Source organism: Neomonachus schauinslandi, chromosome 1, assembly GCF_002201575.2.
Source record: "Neomonachus schauinslandi chromosome 1, ASM220157v2, whole genome shotgun sequence".
NCBI lineage: Eukaryota > Metazoa > Chordata > Mammalia > Carnivora > Phocidae > Neomonachus > Neomonachus schauinslandi.
This window is the reverse complement of record NC_058403.1, coordinates 125,080,080-125,099,062: the sequence shown is the minus strand read 5'-3', so window position 1 is coordinate 125,099,062 and position 18,983 is coordinate 125,080,080. Positions and strand designations below refer to the sequence as shown.

The 18,983-nt window shown below is 43.3% G+C and overlaps 1 protein-coding gene across 1 annotated transcript in view; it reads left to right on the top strand.

Moving 5' to 3' along the window:
• The window catches only part of LOC110570839 (serotransferrin-like), a 55,879-nt gene that overhangs the window by 17,247 nt on the left and 19,649 nt on the right, over positions 1–18,983 (top strand). Inside the window, 11 exon segments of the mRNA XM_021678891.1 lie at positions 650–853; positions 3,673–3,817; positions 5,119–5,183; positions 8,171–8,355; positions 9,575–9,764; positions 12,236–12,244; positions 13,519–13,525; positions 15,001–15,074; positions 15,077–15,247; positions 15,996–16,090; positions 16,930–17,007. Coding sequence (XP_021534566.1) covers positions 650–853; positions 3,673–3,817; positions 5,119–5,183; positions 8,171–8,355; positions 9,575–9,764; positions 12,236–12,244; positions 13,519–13,525; positions 15,001–15,074; positions 15,077–15,247; positions 15,996–16,090; positions 16,930–17,007 — 1,223 coding nt within the window.

The following is an 18,983-nucleotide window of genomic DNA, read 5'->3' as shown; positions in this document are numbered from 1 at the left end:
TTACAACCTCTCAGCCTCTCCTCCTCATTCTAGGACCCAGGCTCTTTAGCCGAAAATAGAAAGACTTGTTCTTGCTCCATGGATGATAAGGCTTCTCTGTTTTCTGCTGTAAATAGTTGACTGAATTAACTAATTTAAAAAGTTGAAATCATGGGTTGATCTTCTATTTGCAGTTTAAGAAGCAGCATGCATTTTTCTGCTAAAGATGGCAGCTGTCTTGATTTTGAATTTCTACTTCACATACTTATTTTGGTGCAAACCTGTATTCTCCATATCCCAAAATACATGGCCAGAATATTCCCTGTAATTTATTGGTCATTTACTACTCTTTCCTAATTGTTACTGTATAAAATTTTGGGAGTCACGTGCTCCTCAGTCTCCATTTCTCTGATATTCCACAGTGGAGGGTGAGTTGCTGGTTTATAGCTTTTGTAGTTTTATGCATTTAGGGAAGGATTATACACCAGACATTGCTCTGATGATGATGTTTTCTTACTATTTTGTTTTAAATGTTCAGAATAATCTGCATCTGACAGAGTGACTCAGTCAGTTTTGGGGAAGACCCTTTCAAAGACAGAAGGAATGATTCAGGATAATTTTGCTTTCACAGGGAGATGGCAGGCTTTGACTGTAGACACATACTCTGGAGGGCCCGGGGTGTTAATACTTTCTTTTTTCGGTGTCTTTCTTGTAGGGTATTATGCTGTGGCCGTAGTTAGGGCATCAGCAGATAATAGCCTCACCTGGAACAATCTGCAAGGCAGGAAGTCCTGCCATACTGCAGTAGATAGAACCGCGGGCTGGAACATCCCCATGGGCCTGCTCTACAGCAGGATCAACCACTGTGAATTTGGTAAGTGAATCCTGGGAGGGTGCTGTGATCAGGACCAGGCTGGAAAGAGGTGTTCTGGGAAAAGAGTAGTATGGTATAAAATGCTGTGGCCCTGGTTCTATAGTCCTAAAATTTGGTTAAAGTGAACCTCAAAGAGATAACTAAAAGAGATGCTAGGGTTGAGGAGCTGAGTCAGAATGGTTCTTTTTGGCTCCATAAATGGCTTCAGTAAATATATGTTTACTTCCATCTCTCATGAAAAGGACCAGGTGAGCAGTCTATTGCTGATATGGTCATTAGAAGCCCAGGCTCCTTCTCTCTTTCTGCTCCACTATTCTGAGCATGGGGCTTCTGTCTTCAAGGTCAACCATGGTTGCCATCACATCCATGATCCAGGCAGCCTGGATCATGTCATCTGTGGTCATTTTATTAAAGAAGCTATCCAGGAAATCTAAATCAGTTACTTCAAGTAACTTTTCATTGCTCAAAACTCAGGCACATAGTCACACTTGGGTTATCAAAGAGGTTCAGGAATGTCATCTTTTATTTGGGCATGTCTCTGTCCCAGATAAAGCTAGATCTTTGTTCAAAAATTAAAAATAGAATGACCATATGATTCAGCAATTTCACTTCTGGGTATTTAGCCAAAGGAAATGAAAGCCCTAACTGAAAAAGATATATGCAACCCCATGTTCATTGCAGCAGTATTTACTATAGCCAAGATATGGAAACAGCCTGAGTGTCCACTGATGAATGAATGCATAAAGAAAATATAGAATGCATAAAGAAAATACATAATTAACTATATATATGTATGTATATATACATATATATATATAGAATGCATAAAGAATGCAAAACAGACTTTTATTCAGCCATAAAAAGGGAAGAAATCTTGCCATTTGTGACAACATGGATGGACCTTGAGGTTATTATGCTAAGTGAAATATATCAGGCAGAGAAAGACAAATATTGTATAATTTTACTTCCTTGTGGAATCTAAAAAAACCCAAGCTCAAAGACACAGAGAACAGACTGACAGTTGCCAGAGGTGGGGGGTGGGGAAATGGGCAAAATAGGTGAAGGGGCAAAAGGTACAAACTTCCAGTTATAAACTATATAAGTCCTGGGGATGTAATGCACAGCATGGAGACTATAGTTAATAATACCATATTGCATATTTCAAAGTTGCTAAGAAAGTAGATCTTTTTTTTTTTTAAAGATTTTATTTATTCATTTGAGACACAGATACAGAGAGAGAGAGAGAGAGAGCATGAGCAGGGGGAGAGGCAGAAGCAGGCTCCCCGCTGAGCCAGGAGCCCGATATGGGGCTTGATCCCAGGGACCTGGAATCGAGCCCCGCGTCGGGCTCCCTGCCCGGCAGGAGGCCTGCTCCTCCCTCTCCCGCTCCCCCTGCTTGTGTTCCCTCTCTCGCTGTATCTCTCTCTGTCAAATAAATAAATTAAAAAAAAATCTTAAAAAAAAAAAGAAAAAAATTTTGTAATGATGTATGGTGATGGATGTTAACTAGACTTATTGTGGGGACCATTTTGCAATATATTGCAATATCAAATCATGTTGAACACCTGAAACTAATATAATGTTATATGTCCGCTGTATCTCAATAAAAAGTAATGGAGAAAAAATTAAAAGATTAAAACAACTAAGACTTTGTTACTAAGGAACAAGGGGTTCCAAATGGCTGTTGGGTGGACAATCCCTCCCACAGGCTTTCTAGGTAACGTGAGCGTGCGGGATCCTTGGATCTCTTTAAGGTCTTGGCAGTCTCACTGAGGTACTGCCCAGCTCCTAGGCCCCTTTAAAGGGATGGGAATCAGTTTATTTTCTGTGTCCTCTGAATTTCTTCAGGTATGAAAACGCTACGTGTAAGTTAACCACAGACAAATGTTTCCTTTTTTTTTTAAAGATTTTATTTATTTATTTGAGAGAGAGAGAGAGTGAGTGAGCGAGAGAGAGAGAGAGAGCACATGGTGGGGGAGGAGCAGAGGGAGAAGCAGGCTCCCCGCTGAGCAGGGAGCCCGATGGCGGGGCTCGATCCCAGGACCCTGGGATCATGACCTGAGCCGAAGGCAGACGCTTAACTGACTGAGCCACCCAGGTGCCCCAGACAAATGTTTTCTAATGGTTATTTACATCAGCTTTCTCCTTGCCACCACCAAATATGTGCAACTGCTTTAAAAGGAGAAGTCTCTAAAGACAGTTATGAACCAGACAAGACCTGTGTGTGGGAACTTGGAGATGAGACCACATTTCTGCACTGGGGTATTCTCTGACACGAGAGGAAGCAAAATGTGGCTGGGGAGATATCCAGAAAGCTCTGGCTCCTCACCAGCAAGGGCACTACCTCTGCTTTTCTGAGCCACCTGGCAATTTCACAGCCATGGGGGAGCAGCTGAGCTGTGAGTAAAATCCCCTAGCCCTTAACTGAGTTCAGAGTTTTAAGTTCTATTAAAGTCTCTTCTAAAAAATAGCAAGGGAAGGAAACTTCTGGAAATAGGCAGCACAAGCTTGGGGAGTGAGACCTCCAATTTTATCCTTTTTATGTCAATTTTTATGTAATTTCCCTCTCTTCTGTCTTTAGATAAATAGCACGCCCATGGATTCCTTTCTACCTGAATTGTAATGGTCTACTGACTTCTATGCCTAGCCTCAATTAAGTTTCTTTTTAAAGCCTACAGCCTGGCAGGTCCTGAGTTGGTGGCAGGTCACTGAATATATTCCACCTCTCCTGGGCCATACGCGCCTGTTATGTGTTAGATGAAGGCTACTCATTTTGACTCACTTAGGAGGAGCTGACTTCCTCTGGTCCTTCCGTGCAGATAAATTTTTCCAGGAAGGCTGTGCCCCTGGATCTCTGCGAAACTCCAGTCTCTGTGCTCTGTGTATTGGCTCAGCAAATGTTCCAGGAAAGGAGTGTGTTCCCAATAACCATGAGAGATACTATGGCTACACAGGGGCTTTCAGGTGAGTCTTTTAAACCTGACCCAAATATAATAAACCCAGTCCTGACAAGATTTCTTCTTAGGAGCTAAGGTGAGATTCTTATGTTCCTGGACTGTTAGTCTTACATGTGTTAGGGTGCCACAGTTAGCAACTCTCTGTAGAACCCTGTGTGAAGGAGCATCCAAGCCCCTGCAAGACACTCTCTCCAGACTGGCAGTACAGTGCAGATTAGAAGTTCTCAAAAGGGGGCGATTTCCCCCTCAGGAGGAAGTCTGGCAGTGTCTGGAGTTGTTTTTGATTATCAAATGGAGTTGGGTGCTACTGGTATCTAATTGGTAGAGGCTGCTAGGCATCTTACATGCATAGGACAGCTCCCTACAATAAAGAATTGCCTGGCTCAAAATGTTACTATTGCCAAGGTGAGGAAACCCTGCCATAGTTGAATACGGGAGTCAGGAATCTGGTTCCTGCTCTTCCATGCACCTCTGGGGAACCTAGAGCCAGCCATACTCACCTGGAAATATACAAAAGTAAAGAACATGATTTCTACATTCCCAACTGCAATTCTATCTCATGGGATGTTTATTACTTTTATAAAGACACCTGTGTACCTTACGACCTAATTACTTTTTAAAAAGATTTTATTTATTTATTTGACAGAGAGAGAGAAAGAGAACAAGCAGAGGGAGCAGCAGAGAGAGGGCGAAGCAGACTCCCCACTGAGCAGGGACCCTAGGATCGTGACCTGAGCCAAAGGCAGATGCTTAACCGACTGAGCCACCCAAGCACCCTGACCTTACTACTTTTTAACTGTCTTTTCTGATTCAGGCTAGTGTTAGATCATGAGTCCATCAACCGCACAATGATGGTGGTATTGTAACTGAGCTTCTCAGTAGTGAAGGAGAAAACAAAGGTTATCCTAATTCTCCAGTTAGAACCACCTTGTGAGTTTGTGCAAATACAATTCACAGTCCGCAAGTTTCCAATTTTTACAAAGTAGAATGTGAGTAAGGAATCACCTTAATGGGAAACTGCCCCTCTAATCTCTCTACTGATACCAGGAAAATGCTGTAGCTCCATTGCAGAAACTGCCAGAATTTAGCACTCAGTGTGTGGGAACTGAGATTGTGTAACCACAAAGCAAATTGGAGGTTTTTTCTTGTGTATATTACTTACATGAGTAATATGTAAGATTAGCGATAGAATGGGAGTCACAATTGCCGATATCAAATGGTTAGCCCTGGGTCTACAAGCTGACGCTCCTGAATGACACATATGTCTCTGACCTCCTCTCTTCTTTCTCCCTGTCTGGCACTCTGCAGGTGTCTGGTGGAGAAGGGAGATGTGGCCTTTGTGAAATCCCAGACTGTCAGACAGAACACTGAAGGTACATTCACATGCTCCTCTGTCCCTACAAATTGGGGTTGCTGGGCTCACTTACGCTCAGGATGCCTTTGTGGACATGTTATGGACTCAAGCTCCAGAGCTCTGATTCTCAACCTGTTTGTTCAGTGAGGAGAGAAGTGTTTACCTGGGTAGGCAAAACGGTGAGGACTGTGAGGTTCTGGTGGTCCTGAATTCTCTCCCAGGAACCTTCCCATAGGTGCAGACATTGCCTTTCCCCTAAATACTTCAGAGCACATTTCCTAAGAATGAGAACACTCTTACATACTACAGTGTGATCACCAAGATCGGGAAATTTATACTAACATGGACTTAATACTCACTGTGTTCACAGACCATATTCAGATTTGGTGAATTATCCCCAAAAGGTCCTTTTAAACTATTTCCTATATTTCTGGGCCCTAATATATATATTCCAAATATATTCTAGGTCCACTGAAAACACTTAGAGACAATAGTACACCAGTGGGAATGAACACCAAGATCTTGGTTTCTAGAACCATTCTCTGATAGAAGGAGTCAGGGCCCCTTGGAAAAAATAGCTGATTCTAGGGCTGGGCAGGAAAAATATAAGGTGAGCCTGGAACATCGTGCTGAAGATGTTCGGATATGTCAAAATATACAGGAGCCTTTTTAAAGCCCTCCTACTGGCCAAATCTGGACACTTTGAGCACTAAAAGAAATAATGTTAGTAAGAATAAAGTAGGAATAAAATAGGAATACATGAGTCTATCCTGATTAAAGAAATGAAGGTGAAGGGAAAGATCTTCCTTATTGTAGAATATGAATAAATGTAGAAATAATTATAAAGTTAAAAAACTATCATTTGGCAAATAATATAGTAATAGTTGTTTCAAGCAAGAAGCATCAATGGGTACTAAAACTAGTGGGTGAATATTAGATGCTGTGACACTGAAAAACCAAACAAAATTTTTTTTAAGTTGGTAAGAATGAGCATTCCACCCGTCCCCTCTGTATCACTAACTGCTTAGAGAACCTGCTACAGGCCAGGCAGATATTACCTCATTTCCTTTCTCATGTTCCTTCACCCAACCTCAGCACTTCCCAGCAACTCATCTAGAGTGAACTAGCTCAGCACCGACTCCTCCAAGAAGCCTTCTCAGATGGCATCCATCCCACAATAGCATCTTCTGTCCCTGTGGCTAGTATTATTGAGTTCATCTCATTCTGTAATAAATTGTGGCCACAGAAACTCTTTTGAGCTCCTTTTTCCTACTCTGATATCCCAACACTAACTATAGTAAGTGGCACACACAAGCTGCTAAGTACTTACTTGAAGGAATACTGTGTTGGCTAATTTTTCTTTCTTCTCTCCTATTATTTATGCTTTTTCCTTTTAAGGCTGTCCTTTTCCCTACTACCTGAGTGTTACCCTAAGACTGGTTCTTTGTTATCCCTTAATTTTTTTTTTTTTTTTTTTTTACTCCTCTGAATAGGGCTTCTCTCTCTTGGCTTCACCTCTCTACCCTGCAATGACTCCAAAAGCCTTACCCCCTGACAGGAATGTAGAGCAGAGGCCTAACCTCCCATCTAAATAACATCCCAGAGCCTCTATTTGCCATGTGGTCATTTTTATATACAAAGCTCACTGGCACTGCAACCTCAACCTCTGTAAGTCCAAACTCCTCATATTTCTCTCAAAATCCACTCCTCTTCTCTGTCCCTATTGAGGACTTTATCATATGCCCTGCCAGTCAGGCCTAGATTAGTCTCTTGGTGGTCAGTACAGTGGTTAGTACATGTAACAAACGTTACACGCCTAAAACCATGCCTCCTCCAGCCAGCTCTCCCTAATGAATATGTTCTCACCAAGCTGGTTCAGCTGACACAGCATTTAAAGTGTGCTCTACAAAATATAAAATGTTATTATTATCTGTATCCAGAATTGTTATTTTTGGTATGTGTGCTATTTTCCCCCTCCAATAAGACTGCGGCTTACAGAGGGCATGAAACATAGTGTTGAGTAAATTCTTACATTATGAAGTGGAACAGAATTGGTTTGGCGAGAATGATGGTGGGTTTCATTTGGAAGGAGCTGAGTTGGAGGGACTGGTAAGAAAGGGAAGGAGAAATATTAGAAGGTGTGCAAAGGTGTGTGTAGTTACTTGTGGGAGAGACACAGGCAATTTGGAGTTTTCTATTAAAACTGTAAATATATATTTGGGGAGAGTAGGCAAAGAGGTATTTTTATTTTATATATAATATACAATTTTATGATAGTGAAGTCACATAGTAGTAGTTCAATTAGATAAAAAAATTAAATGAAAATTAAATGAAGAAAAAGATTTGCAATCCTGCCTTTTAGATGAGAACTAAAAATTGGGAAAACATATTTGAGAATTGCCTCAGGAGGAAGGAGCTGAAACCCTGAAAATGGGTGAGATTTTCTTTTTTTCAGAGAGAATACAGAAATGATGAAGCTAGGAGCTAAGAACAGGATATGGATCCGTATGCACAGAGGCATGTGCACATTTTCATGTAGAACCAGTATGAGCGTGTCAGATTTAGAACACTGGTCCAGCTTGCAAAAGGGCCTCTGGTTAAGTTCTTTTGCTTGCTAATGCCAGATGGTATTACACAGAGATTATCAGCCTGCTTAGAGGGTCACATTCTTCATGTGCTAGAGTAAGAAGTCCAGATGCTTTGGAATTTAGTAGAAATGAAGATGTTTTTGAACATCATCCAAGAATATAACTCACTTTCTCCTGGTTGGGTGGGGCAGTTTGGAAGGAGTGGTTGCTAGGAATTCCTGGTTGAGTGTGAGTTGAATCTGACCTATGGACATGTGAGTGTCTCTTCCTCTCCCCATCACTGTGACCCCAGTGTGTGTACTTCTGCTGGCCAATGGCCCCAGGTCCTTCACAAGTCAGTGGGTTGGTCACATCCCCTCAATGAGGGCACCTTAACCAAAGCTGTAAGCTGTGACTGACCCACCTTCTCTGTCTCCAGGAAGGAACACTGAAGATTGGGCTAAGAATCTGAAGGAAAAAGACTTTGAGCTACTGTGCCCTGATGGCAAAAGGAAGCCTGTGACAGACGCTCCTGACTGTTTCCTAGCCAAGGCCCCAAATCATGCTGTGGTCTCACGGAAAGATAAGGCATCTTGTGTTAGGGAAACATTACTTCAGCAGCAGGTATGGACCAGCCAGGGCCTCCCATTCTTTCCTCCTGGGTGGGTATGGATGATTTGGGGGAGTTCAGTGCTAAGTGCAGCCCATACTCAAGCATTCTCTTTCTGGAAACTAGGATCGGGAGGCCGTGGATTGTGGAACTGGATTTCTTAGGCCCAGCTCTACTTATAACTCCGGGTCACTGCAGATTAGTTCCCATGTGATCCACCTGCTTTTGGGTCCACACATCTGCTTTCTTGCTCACCCCTGACCTTGCTCTGTGGTACCCTCATTTTCTCCACCTCTATCCTTTTTGAAAATGAAGGAGAGTGATCCTGTGTGCCAGTCCTCCATGATATAAGTCATGAAAGGAAATGTATTTCTCTTGTTTAGAGAATCTGACCTATGGACAGGTCAGACTGAGAACCATTCCAACAGCCAGAGAAACACAGGATCCCTATCCTGAGGGAGCTTGTCCTCTGGGGAGAACAATCAACCCAGGGCCAGCCTTGCCAGGGAGGTGGGGGGTGGGGTGGAGAGGCTGCCTGAATATTCTAATTATAAGAGTCCTCTACCTACAAACACCACTTTCCCCTCAACAACAGCTTCCTGCCTGCCATTAGTTTTCTTTTTTTCTTTTTAATTAAGATAGCATATCTTTGTGAGCCCTCTTAAGGTAAATGATAATAATAATTAGCATTTAATGAACATTTCTTAGGTGCTAGATGGAATGTTAAACTTTTTATAATCATGATTTCACTTATAATCCTACAAGGCCTAGAGTTAAGCCTCTTGCCCAAGATAGGATCAAAGATGCAGTCAAACATGAAATTTAACAACTACCTGTACCACCCCTCATTGGGGGGGGGGGGCTCACATTTAATATCTTTCTTGACAGTAATACTTGGAAGGGACACATTTCTGTTCTCTCATTTCCTGGAAGCAGTCCCCAAGGCCATAGCCAATGAAATGGGGAAGGAGTGACCGGGTGGGTGGGAGGGACTTCTCAGAGGAGGTGAGACCAGGATGGACCCTATAGAGGATGCTGGGGCCTCAAGAAAGCATGAAGCTGGGGCAAAATGGGTGAATGCCAGGTGAAGGAAATGGAAACATCCTGAGGCATCCTCTGCAGCTCCCTTTCTTCTTGGGGCTGGTTCCCAGCTTTTATCCCCCTCAACCCCATCCTTGGATTCTCAGCTGCTCAGTGCCACAGGTCCTCATGCATGTTTCATCCATTTGACAGTTTTTGTTTGGAAGAAGTGGAACCGACTGCCCGGGCAAGTTTTGTTTGTTCCACTCAGAAACCAAGGACCTTCTGTTCAGGGACGACACAGCATGTTTGGCCAAACTTCCAGACAGCACAACATATGAATCTTACTTAGGAGCACAGTATGTCAGGGCTGTTGCTAACCTGAGACAATGCTCCACCTCGAGTGAGTAGGGGGAACAGCACGGGGGGAAGCTGCCAAGCAAACACGGGGAGGGAGGGGGAGCAATTCTGGGTGGTGGGTAGATTAGGAGGAGTGGGCTGTGGCCCTCCGGGGATGAACAATGGAAATGGGCAAGATGAGATGATGAGATAACACCGTAATCCCAGCACGTGTGAAAGGCTACTTGTATGGCTAGATAGATGGTAAGGCAGACACAGGCTCAGGGTACTAAGGTAATGAACTGCCCAGACATGAAGAAATTCCATGTTATTACTAAGACAAGGAAGAGGTTGTATGTGCCCATGCCCATTGCTCTGCAGTACACTCCTTTTTATACAGAGCTGCATCATCCAATAAATACAGTAGCCTCTAATTACCTATGGTGATTTAAATTTAAATTTAAATTAATCAAAATTAAAAATTTAGTTCCTTAGCCACACCAGCCACAATTCAAGTGTTCAATAGCTACACGCAGCTCCAGATAGGTGAGCAAACAACATTTCCATCATTGCAGAAAGTTCTTTTACACAGCGCTACTCTTGTGAGCTTGAACAATGACAAGTTTTATAACCATAAAGTTGCCATACCTACTGCTCATCTAGAACACCGGTTTTCTAAGCATTACAATACAATAAAACACACCTTTGCACTATAACTATGTTGGACATCATTTAATCATTTAAAGTCATTTGGAAGATGTGGGAGAAGAACATGTGAATGGAGGGAGATTGTGCTCTAACTTTTGTGTGCATATAAGTGAGCCATGGTCCTTAAAATACTGATTCCCAGGCCCTGGGGAATACTGATTCAGCGAGTCTGTGCCAGGGCCCCATAATTCCAATGTAAGGAACGTGCTTACCCAGAGCCACTGCTATGAGCACGTAGGTTACATTCACCTACCCTATATCCTCCATAAGGGGAGAAAGTTTGGCTCTGCTATTCTCTGCTCCTTCTCCAGCCCCTAGCATGGAAACTGGCATGTTCTAGGTGCTTGTTTTATTAGTTCTTCACCTCTCTAAGGAGATCAGAGAGGACAGTCCTACCAGACTCCTCCCAGCTACATGGATTTAAGAGTGGGAGCCCTGCCTATGAGACACAAGGTGGGGAACGATACAGGACAGGGAAACCATGTTACCATCCTTGGTGCATGGTACTGTCCAGAAAGACACAGGAGCTGTGCAGGCATGTGGAGAAGGCCACTGGGAGAATGGCCTCGTCCACCTATCAGACCCCAGTGGGTCTGAGTGCTTTTGTATCAGGCTTAACTATTCATTCACTCAACAGAAAATAAATATAGGTAGATTTTTGACTGTCCTACCTCTCTTCTCTGCCCCACAGAACTCCTGGAGGCCTGCACTTTCCACAGATCTTAAAATCCAAAAGGTGGAGCCATACCAGATGGAGAAGGGAGCTCTCGTGACCCATAAGCTTCCCTCTGGGTCTCGCTGGTCTGAGTGGTTTGTTTGGTTTCACAGTTTGGCGGTGGTACCTCTGTAGAATATAAAATAAAAATTATTATTGGTGTTATCTTTTAAACACTTCATTGTTTTCTAAATGTTTGGCCTGGAAGGATTTTTTTTTAATACTATCTGACTAATACATGTGCACTGAGCCCTTCCTTCAGAGCTCAATGTTCATCTGACCCCTTCCACAGCTTTGGTTGTGGTGCCATAGCCACACCTCCTAGGTACAGTTCAAGTAGAAATTCTTTCTGAAAGGGGTCTGCATGGTTATTATAATAGAATCAAGTGTATGTGGCTGGGTTGTGTGTGTGTGTGTGTGTGTGTGTTGCAAGGGAGGGGGCAAGAAGGAGGATGCTGAGTGAGATATTGAGATGGAGTGTTCAAGGGAGTACAGAAAAAGAATATAGAGCAGGAGAGGAGCAGCTGTCCTACCTCTCTTCTCTGCCCCACAGAACTTCCTGGAGGCCTGCACTTTCCACAGATCTTAAAATCCAAAAGGTGGAGCCATACCAGATGGAGAAGGCTATACTTGAATCAGGTCCTGATTCTAGTGGGTCGGAAAAGTGAACCACTGGAACATCTGAAAATTATCGCTTGACCCTGATTCCCACAGTAATCCCTGCCCTATCTCCTCACTCTTTCCACGCCTCACTTATTAATGGTTGAAAACACACAAACCAGTCTTTTGCTCCACTCACTTCCCTGCAGCTACCCTGGCCAAGGTCACTGCCCATCTGTCAACTACGAAAACCAATTTTAATTCTTTCAATCCTGAGTCTGTTAACTGCACTTGATACGGCTGACCACTCACCAATCATGTGACTGGTGTCCCTGAGTCTGAGATCGTTTCCACCATGCTTTGGAGCTACTGGGAATAGAAGAGGGGAAAATGTGTCTGGTGAATGAGACATTTTAATTAATGGAAAAAAGGGAAAAATTGTGTCACTATATTTATTTCATTGTAACTCTCCATTTGCTATTTGAATGAAGAAGCACAACACTTTCAGCAAGCAGTAGTCAGTATCTGCCTTCCTTCCTCTGGGTTCATCTCCACACACCTCCTGGAAGTGTGTGTTGGTGCAGATGTGAGAGGACAAGAAAGCAGCTGATCCTCTCCTGCTCTCATTCTTGAGAATGGCACCACCTTCCCACATTTCTTCTGTGTACATTTCTTCTGTCTTTACCCAGGAAACATACTGAGGAAAAAAAAAAAGTCTGTGTCTTGTTAAAACTGTCTTCCTTTCATCATTCCCAAACTTCACCACCTAGGCAGAACTTTCTCATTCACATAGCTCTGACTAAAAATTCTTACATGGTTGGGACAGTCATGGTAGGTGTTCTCCCATTTGGCCCTTCCTCCTTCCCTGCACTTTTAGCTCCTAGCAGAGGAATCAGTGGTTATTATAAAGGAGCTCTGTGTGTGTGTGTGTCTGTGTGTGTGTGTGCATGTACACGGTGGGTGGTGGATACAAAGCAGGGTTGGTGTGGGGTACAATAAGAAAGAAAGAAAAAGAGAATATGGTAAAATTACTATCATTTCTGATAGTTTTAATTGATAATGCTAATTTAAAATAAAATAGTTGGTTTACTTTTTATAACCTCACATCCTAAACATCCTTTCTTAATCTGGAGTCCCTATTTGCCTACACTTATCAATGAAATGCCTGGAGAATGAATTGTACTACGTTAGAGCATAGAGTTAAGCATAAAGAAGACCACTGCCTGGGCTTAATGGATAAGTTACTTAACCCCTGCCTCATTTGCCTCTGTAAAATTGGAATAATGGGTTGCTGTGAAGATTAAGCAAATTAACAAATTAAAATGATTTAAAACAGTGCCTGGAATAGCAAACACTCATTAATGGTAGCAATTTTCATCATTATCCATCCTCTTCTCCACCTACCAGTCTTGCTTCCATACCCATGCCCCCCCCCCCCCCCCCCCGCTCACCTCACTATTCCCTCTGAGTTCACTTTTCATTTAAGCCCTCATCACAGGAGCCCCTCTGTTACAAGAGATGCTGCTGACCACTTCCAGGACATGTCTAACTCCTGTGTCACTGACTCTTCCTTCTTAGGCATATTTGTGGGTTTCTTTCTCCTCACTTTTCTTTCTGTCCCTGATTTTAATGACCATTTATTTATGCCTGAAACTCAGATGAAAATATAGCATTGCTGAAACTTTACATCTGTTTATTCTATCAACTGCTTAATATAAGATTTTAGAACTCCCAGAGGCACCTGAAACTCAATATATAGAAAAGAGAGGTAATTTTCATTTGGTTATGCCCTCAGCCCCAAAGTCCCTCTCTAATTCACTTTATGCACTCTGATCTTTTCAGTACCCCACACCAACTGCTTCAGATGCAGTTTTGGTAACTCTCTATCTTAACTCAGCATACCCAATTAATCACCACATCCTATATATTTTCCTTCTCCACATCTTTCAAATCTGTGGCCTCCTTTCCGCACCTACTTCTACTCCTGGTTCAGACCCTGTGCATCTTTTACGAAAACACTGCAACAGCTCCCAGCTGGTCTCTCTGCCTCAGTCTTTTCCTCTCTCCAATCACCGTTCTCCATTTATCTGCCAGTCATCTGTGTTACCCCCAACTGAAACTCCTTATCTCATTCTGGATGAAGTCTAGGTTCCTCAGCATAGCACACAATCCCTTCAGGTCGTACCTGCCAACCTTTCCTGCTTCATCTCCTGCCACTTCTGCTGAAATGACATCAGCTTAGGGACTGCAAACTGACAGCCCCTAAGTGGGCCACTTCCGGCCCCCTAAGGTGTTTTATTTTATTTTTTTTAAAGATTTTATTTATTTGACAGAGAGAGAGAGACAACGAAAGACGGAACACAAGCGGGGGGGGGGCGGGGAGGGAGAAGCAGACTCCCCGCTGAGCAGGGAGCCCAACGTGGGGCTCCATCCCAGGACCCTGGGATCATGACCTGAGCGGAAGGCAGACGCTCAACGACTGAGCCACCCAGGTGCCCCACTGAGGTGTTTTATTTGGGCGACAAGGTTTTTTTTGTTTGTTTTTAATGTTTTTCATTACTTGCTGAAATTTGAAAAGTGGAGCATTTCCCTTTCCGGCGTCTCTGCAAAAGCTGGAAGCACGGGCCACTTTGCTCCCACGTGCCTGCCTGGCAGAGTAGAGGCTGTCCACTCTGAGCAGGAATGACTGCTGCAGTTTTCAACAGCTTCACCCCCTCGCACTGATTTTCCTAGCTGCTTCCCACAATGTCTAAATCTCAGTTGCATCCCTAGATTTACCGTACAAGGACACTGAATTTCTCGTTTTCTTCTACACAGAGTACTCTTTCTCCTTTTACACCTGCAGAGGCTGACCCATCCCTCATGGCTCAGTTCCCGTCACTTTTCCTCCAGGAGCTTTTCTCTGAACCAATAAAGGACTAGGAGTCCCTTTCTGTATTCCCATATCGCACCGTAATCCTCGGTCACATCCCATGCCATATTATACTCAGATGAAATGTTTGTGCAAGGCTTGAGCTCCTCACGAAACTCACCTCGCGAACGGAGTGACTGGAAATCCTCACTGAAGATTTCTTAAGCCATTCATTTTATTCATCCATCATTCCGTCAACACCCATGAAGAGGGCGGCGATATTTAACTCATATCTTAAGGGATAAGAGTGTCACTCGTGAAATACCGCGAAACGCCGCTCGTTCGGCGGAAACAGTGTGCAAGAGAACTGCAACTCCCATCAGGACCTTCGGGATCCCGGCCCCTGAAGGAGGAAATATAACTTAGGAACTACCACTCCCGTGATGCTCCGCTTCGGACGCCTGCGCAGAGTCCAGGGCCACGTCGCTTTCGCGGCGCTGGAGACCACGCATCTCAGTCATGGCTTCCGCGGATTCCCGGCGGATGGCGAATGGCGGCAGTGTCGGCGGAGCCTTCCAGCCCCACCTAGACTCCTTGCGGCAGGAGCTGCAGCAGGGGGACCCAACACTGCTGTCAGCCGTGGCGGCGCTTCTCGCGGTGCTGCTGACGCTGGGTAAAGAGGCGGCGGGGTTCTGGGCTTGGACTGGGCTTGTGCAGACCGCGGACGCGGGGCGGCGAAGGCACCTGGGGAGCATCTAGAGACGGAGACTCACCTCATTTACAAACCTGCCTTGCTGCCTGAAACAGCGGGAGTAGCGCTGCATTAAAGAGGATCCCCTGCGACCCTTGGAGTGACGTCCTGATCCTTGGGGGCGCGGGTTACTCTTCCTTTATCGGCCCCTGTAAGCGCGCAGTCCCCCCGCCCCCTCTTCTTTGCTTTCACTACCAAGACTCACGCGGTCTTTACTCCCAAATTTGCGTCCTGGGCGTTGGGGATACACAGTTAATAAGACAAGATTGCACTTGAGAAGTCCACAATCAGCAGACACGGAAAGGTTGACCGTTGATAGTGGCAGGCACTCAGTGAAGTCCCTAATGATAGAGTAGGCAGTTAGTTAGACATGAGCCGGAGGCAAGGACGTTGATAAATAGGTTACACATTAGAAGCCTGGGGGCACAACATCACACGTTTATGGGGAATCCAAGAACCCAGACCTCCATTCACTCAGCGCAGACTCTCCCACCGGTAACACTAACAACAACAGTAACGATTATAATGGTGGTAAAAACAATAAAAGTTAAGTTCCAGCTGAATGAGGTGTTCTGTGATAGACTTCCGTTAATTTCCCTACCCCAACCACCATACAGGCGTACTATTGATGATCAAGGCATAATTTTGGTTGTTTTTCTCTATTTCACAGTGTTCTGGAAGTTCATCCGGAGCAGAAGGAGCAGTCAAAGAGCTGTACTTCTTGTTGGCCTGTGTGACTCTGGGAAGACATTGCTCTTTGTCAGAGTAAATGTTTTGATTTAAACCTCTTCTAAAGTTGATAGGAAATGTTAGGCCATCCCATTATTCCTGTGAGGTCATAGTTCATTTTGAAAAGGAAGCTGATGCTCACAATTGGGGAGTTAATTCTTCATTCACTTGGAAAGACTTGAAAAACTTGAAAAGGCTCTTGAAAAATTCATAAACTGGAATTTCTTGACCATTTCTATTTTCTTGCACTTGCCAGATACTGACATTTAGTCCTTATCCCATTTAAGGGTTTTATGTAACTACGTTCATGTGGTTGCCAAGGATGCTGAAGAGATAGAAGACAGTGATCTGTATAGGGTGTATAATTCTTGTGTAATAAACTCGTCTGAGAACTTGTCAAAGAAGTTTTTTAAAAGGTTGATTCTTTGACATATTGGGCTACTTAGCCATGTTTTCACTAATATTTAATCTGTTTAGTATTTTAAACGATTTTTTGTTATGGAGAGTAGCAGAGGTTTTCTTATTATTCCTTTTGAGGGGATAAATTATTTCCTTTCCACTACAGAAAAATAATTTGTAATCATTTGTGATGATTAAAATGTTTATGGAAGTTTGGTGAATTTGGCCACTAACCATTTGAAACTAGGTTTTTTGTTTTTGTTTTTGTTTTTCATTGTGAAGAGGGGGGAATGAAGATGCAATGAAATAGATTTTTCTACAAGGAAAAAACAATACCATCCTTTTCAGTTGTTGCAAGCAACATTCATTTATTTGACCTGACCCATTGGAAAGTTAGAACAAAATTACTCTCTTTAGGTTTGCTATTTATATATTTATCCTGATCTTCCTCAAATTGTTTTTTTTTTTTTTTATAGTTGTTAACTGGCCTTTACAGAGATACTCAGACTTCTATCACCGACAGCTCTGCTGTGTACAGAGTCAACAATACCAGGGTAAGGGGTTTGTAGAATGTTGGGAGTCTGACAATTTTACTTTACTTTGGTGTGTCAGGAAAGGACATTTGTAGGATGAATTAGTCTGAGGGTGTAGGTACCATTCATAGCTTATTTTTATGGATAAATAGAGTCCATGTGACAAATTCTGCTTTTGGCCATCCAAGCAATGGTTTTAATCATGCCATCCCCTGTTTTATTGTACTTCATGCACACTGATGTTACATCACATTTTACTAGTTTTTGTTGCTATGTCTTCTCTCCAACTTTACCATGAGTTTTTGAGGGTGAGCATTAAACCTTTTCCTTTATATTTTGAATAGGTAATATATGTATATGGGACAAAAATTCAAAAGGTTAAAAAGAATATTCAGTGAAAAGTAATTTTGCCTTTCCTGTCCCTGCTAGGTCTTCTCCTTAGAGGCAATAACTTATTTTCCTGTGGGCCCATCAGATGGTCTCTGCATATGCAAACATATCTGTGTATCTGTTAATTTTTTTTTTAAAGATTTTATTTTTAAGTAATCTCTTCACCCAACATGGGGCTTGATCCCACAACCCCGAGAACAAGAGTCTCATGCTCTGCCAGCTGAACCAGCCAGGCACCCCAGTTATTTTCTTTTTAACACTTGGTTCTGCCCACTGTTTTTTGTTTGTTTGTTTTTTAAAGATTTTATTTATTTGACAGAGAGAGACACAGCGAGAGAGGGAACACAAGCAGGGGGAGCGGGAGAGGGAGAAGCAGGCTTCCCGCGGAGCAGGGAGCCCGATGCGGGGCTCGATCACAGGATCCTGGGATCATGACCTGAGCTGAAGGCAGACGCTTAACGACTGAGCCACCCAGGCACCCGTTTGTTTGTTTTAAAGATTTATTTATTTATTTGAGAGAGAGAGAGAGAGTACCCATGCAGCAGGAGGGGGGTGGAGAGAATCTCCAGCAGACTTCCTCCTGAGCATGGAGCCCGACCTGGGGCTGGATCCCAGGACCCTGAGATCAGGACCTGAGCTAAAACCAAGAGTTGGGTGCTCAATCCACTGAGCCACCCAGGTGCACCATGTTTTGTTTTGTTTTTTTAACAGTGTGACTGATACAGTTGGGTTGTTTTGTTTTTCTCCCTCATTTGTACACATAGTACTACCTGGTTGATTTGTGAGCTACATAGTATTCCATTATGTAGCTGTACCATTCAATTAAGTTCTTATTTAAAGAGCTCTATTAACACACATTTAGTTTGTTGGTATAATCTTTTGCTTTTACAGTGTTACATTGGACATGTTAAAGAGTATACATGAGTATATTTCAAAAATACCAGTAAGGAACAGTAAGGAATCATGAGAAGGACTTTTTATGTACCTATGTGGCTCCAGAATGTGGATAGTGACTGCCAAGTTGATTGCAATGAATAATAAGTATTTGGTGAGTGGAAGAAAGGCTGGGGGGGTGGTTGGAGGGGTAGATGTATAGATGGATGAATGAGAATGGTTATCCTAGAGACCTTTTCTCCTTTTGTTTGCCCCCAGCCCCCTTGTCTGGTGCCTCCAGAATTAAACATTATAAACAAAGATAAAGAGACATTCTTCTAAATGTCTTACAGATATTTTTTGCTTTTTTCAATAATGGTACTCTTTCTAGCCCAGTCCTTTTTAAATTCCCAAAATTTTAGATTTTGAAAGTTCAGGCTTGGGAGAGCTTTAATTCTTGGGGGACTTGTGCCAGATTTTTTAAGTGGGATATTCCAGGGTATACTTTAGACCTGTACTTTCCAATGGAATAGCCATTGGCTATGTGTGACTATTGAGCACCTGAAATGTGACTAGTCCAAATTGAGGGGTGCTCTAAGTGTAAAGCATACACCAGATTTTGAACTTGGAATGAAAAGTAAAACATCGGGGCGCCTGGGTGGCTCAGTCGTTAAGCGTCTGCCTTCGGCTCAGGTCATGATCCCAGGGTCCTGGGATCGAGCCCCACATCAGGC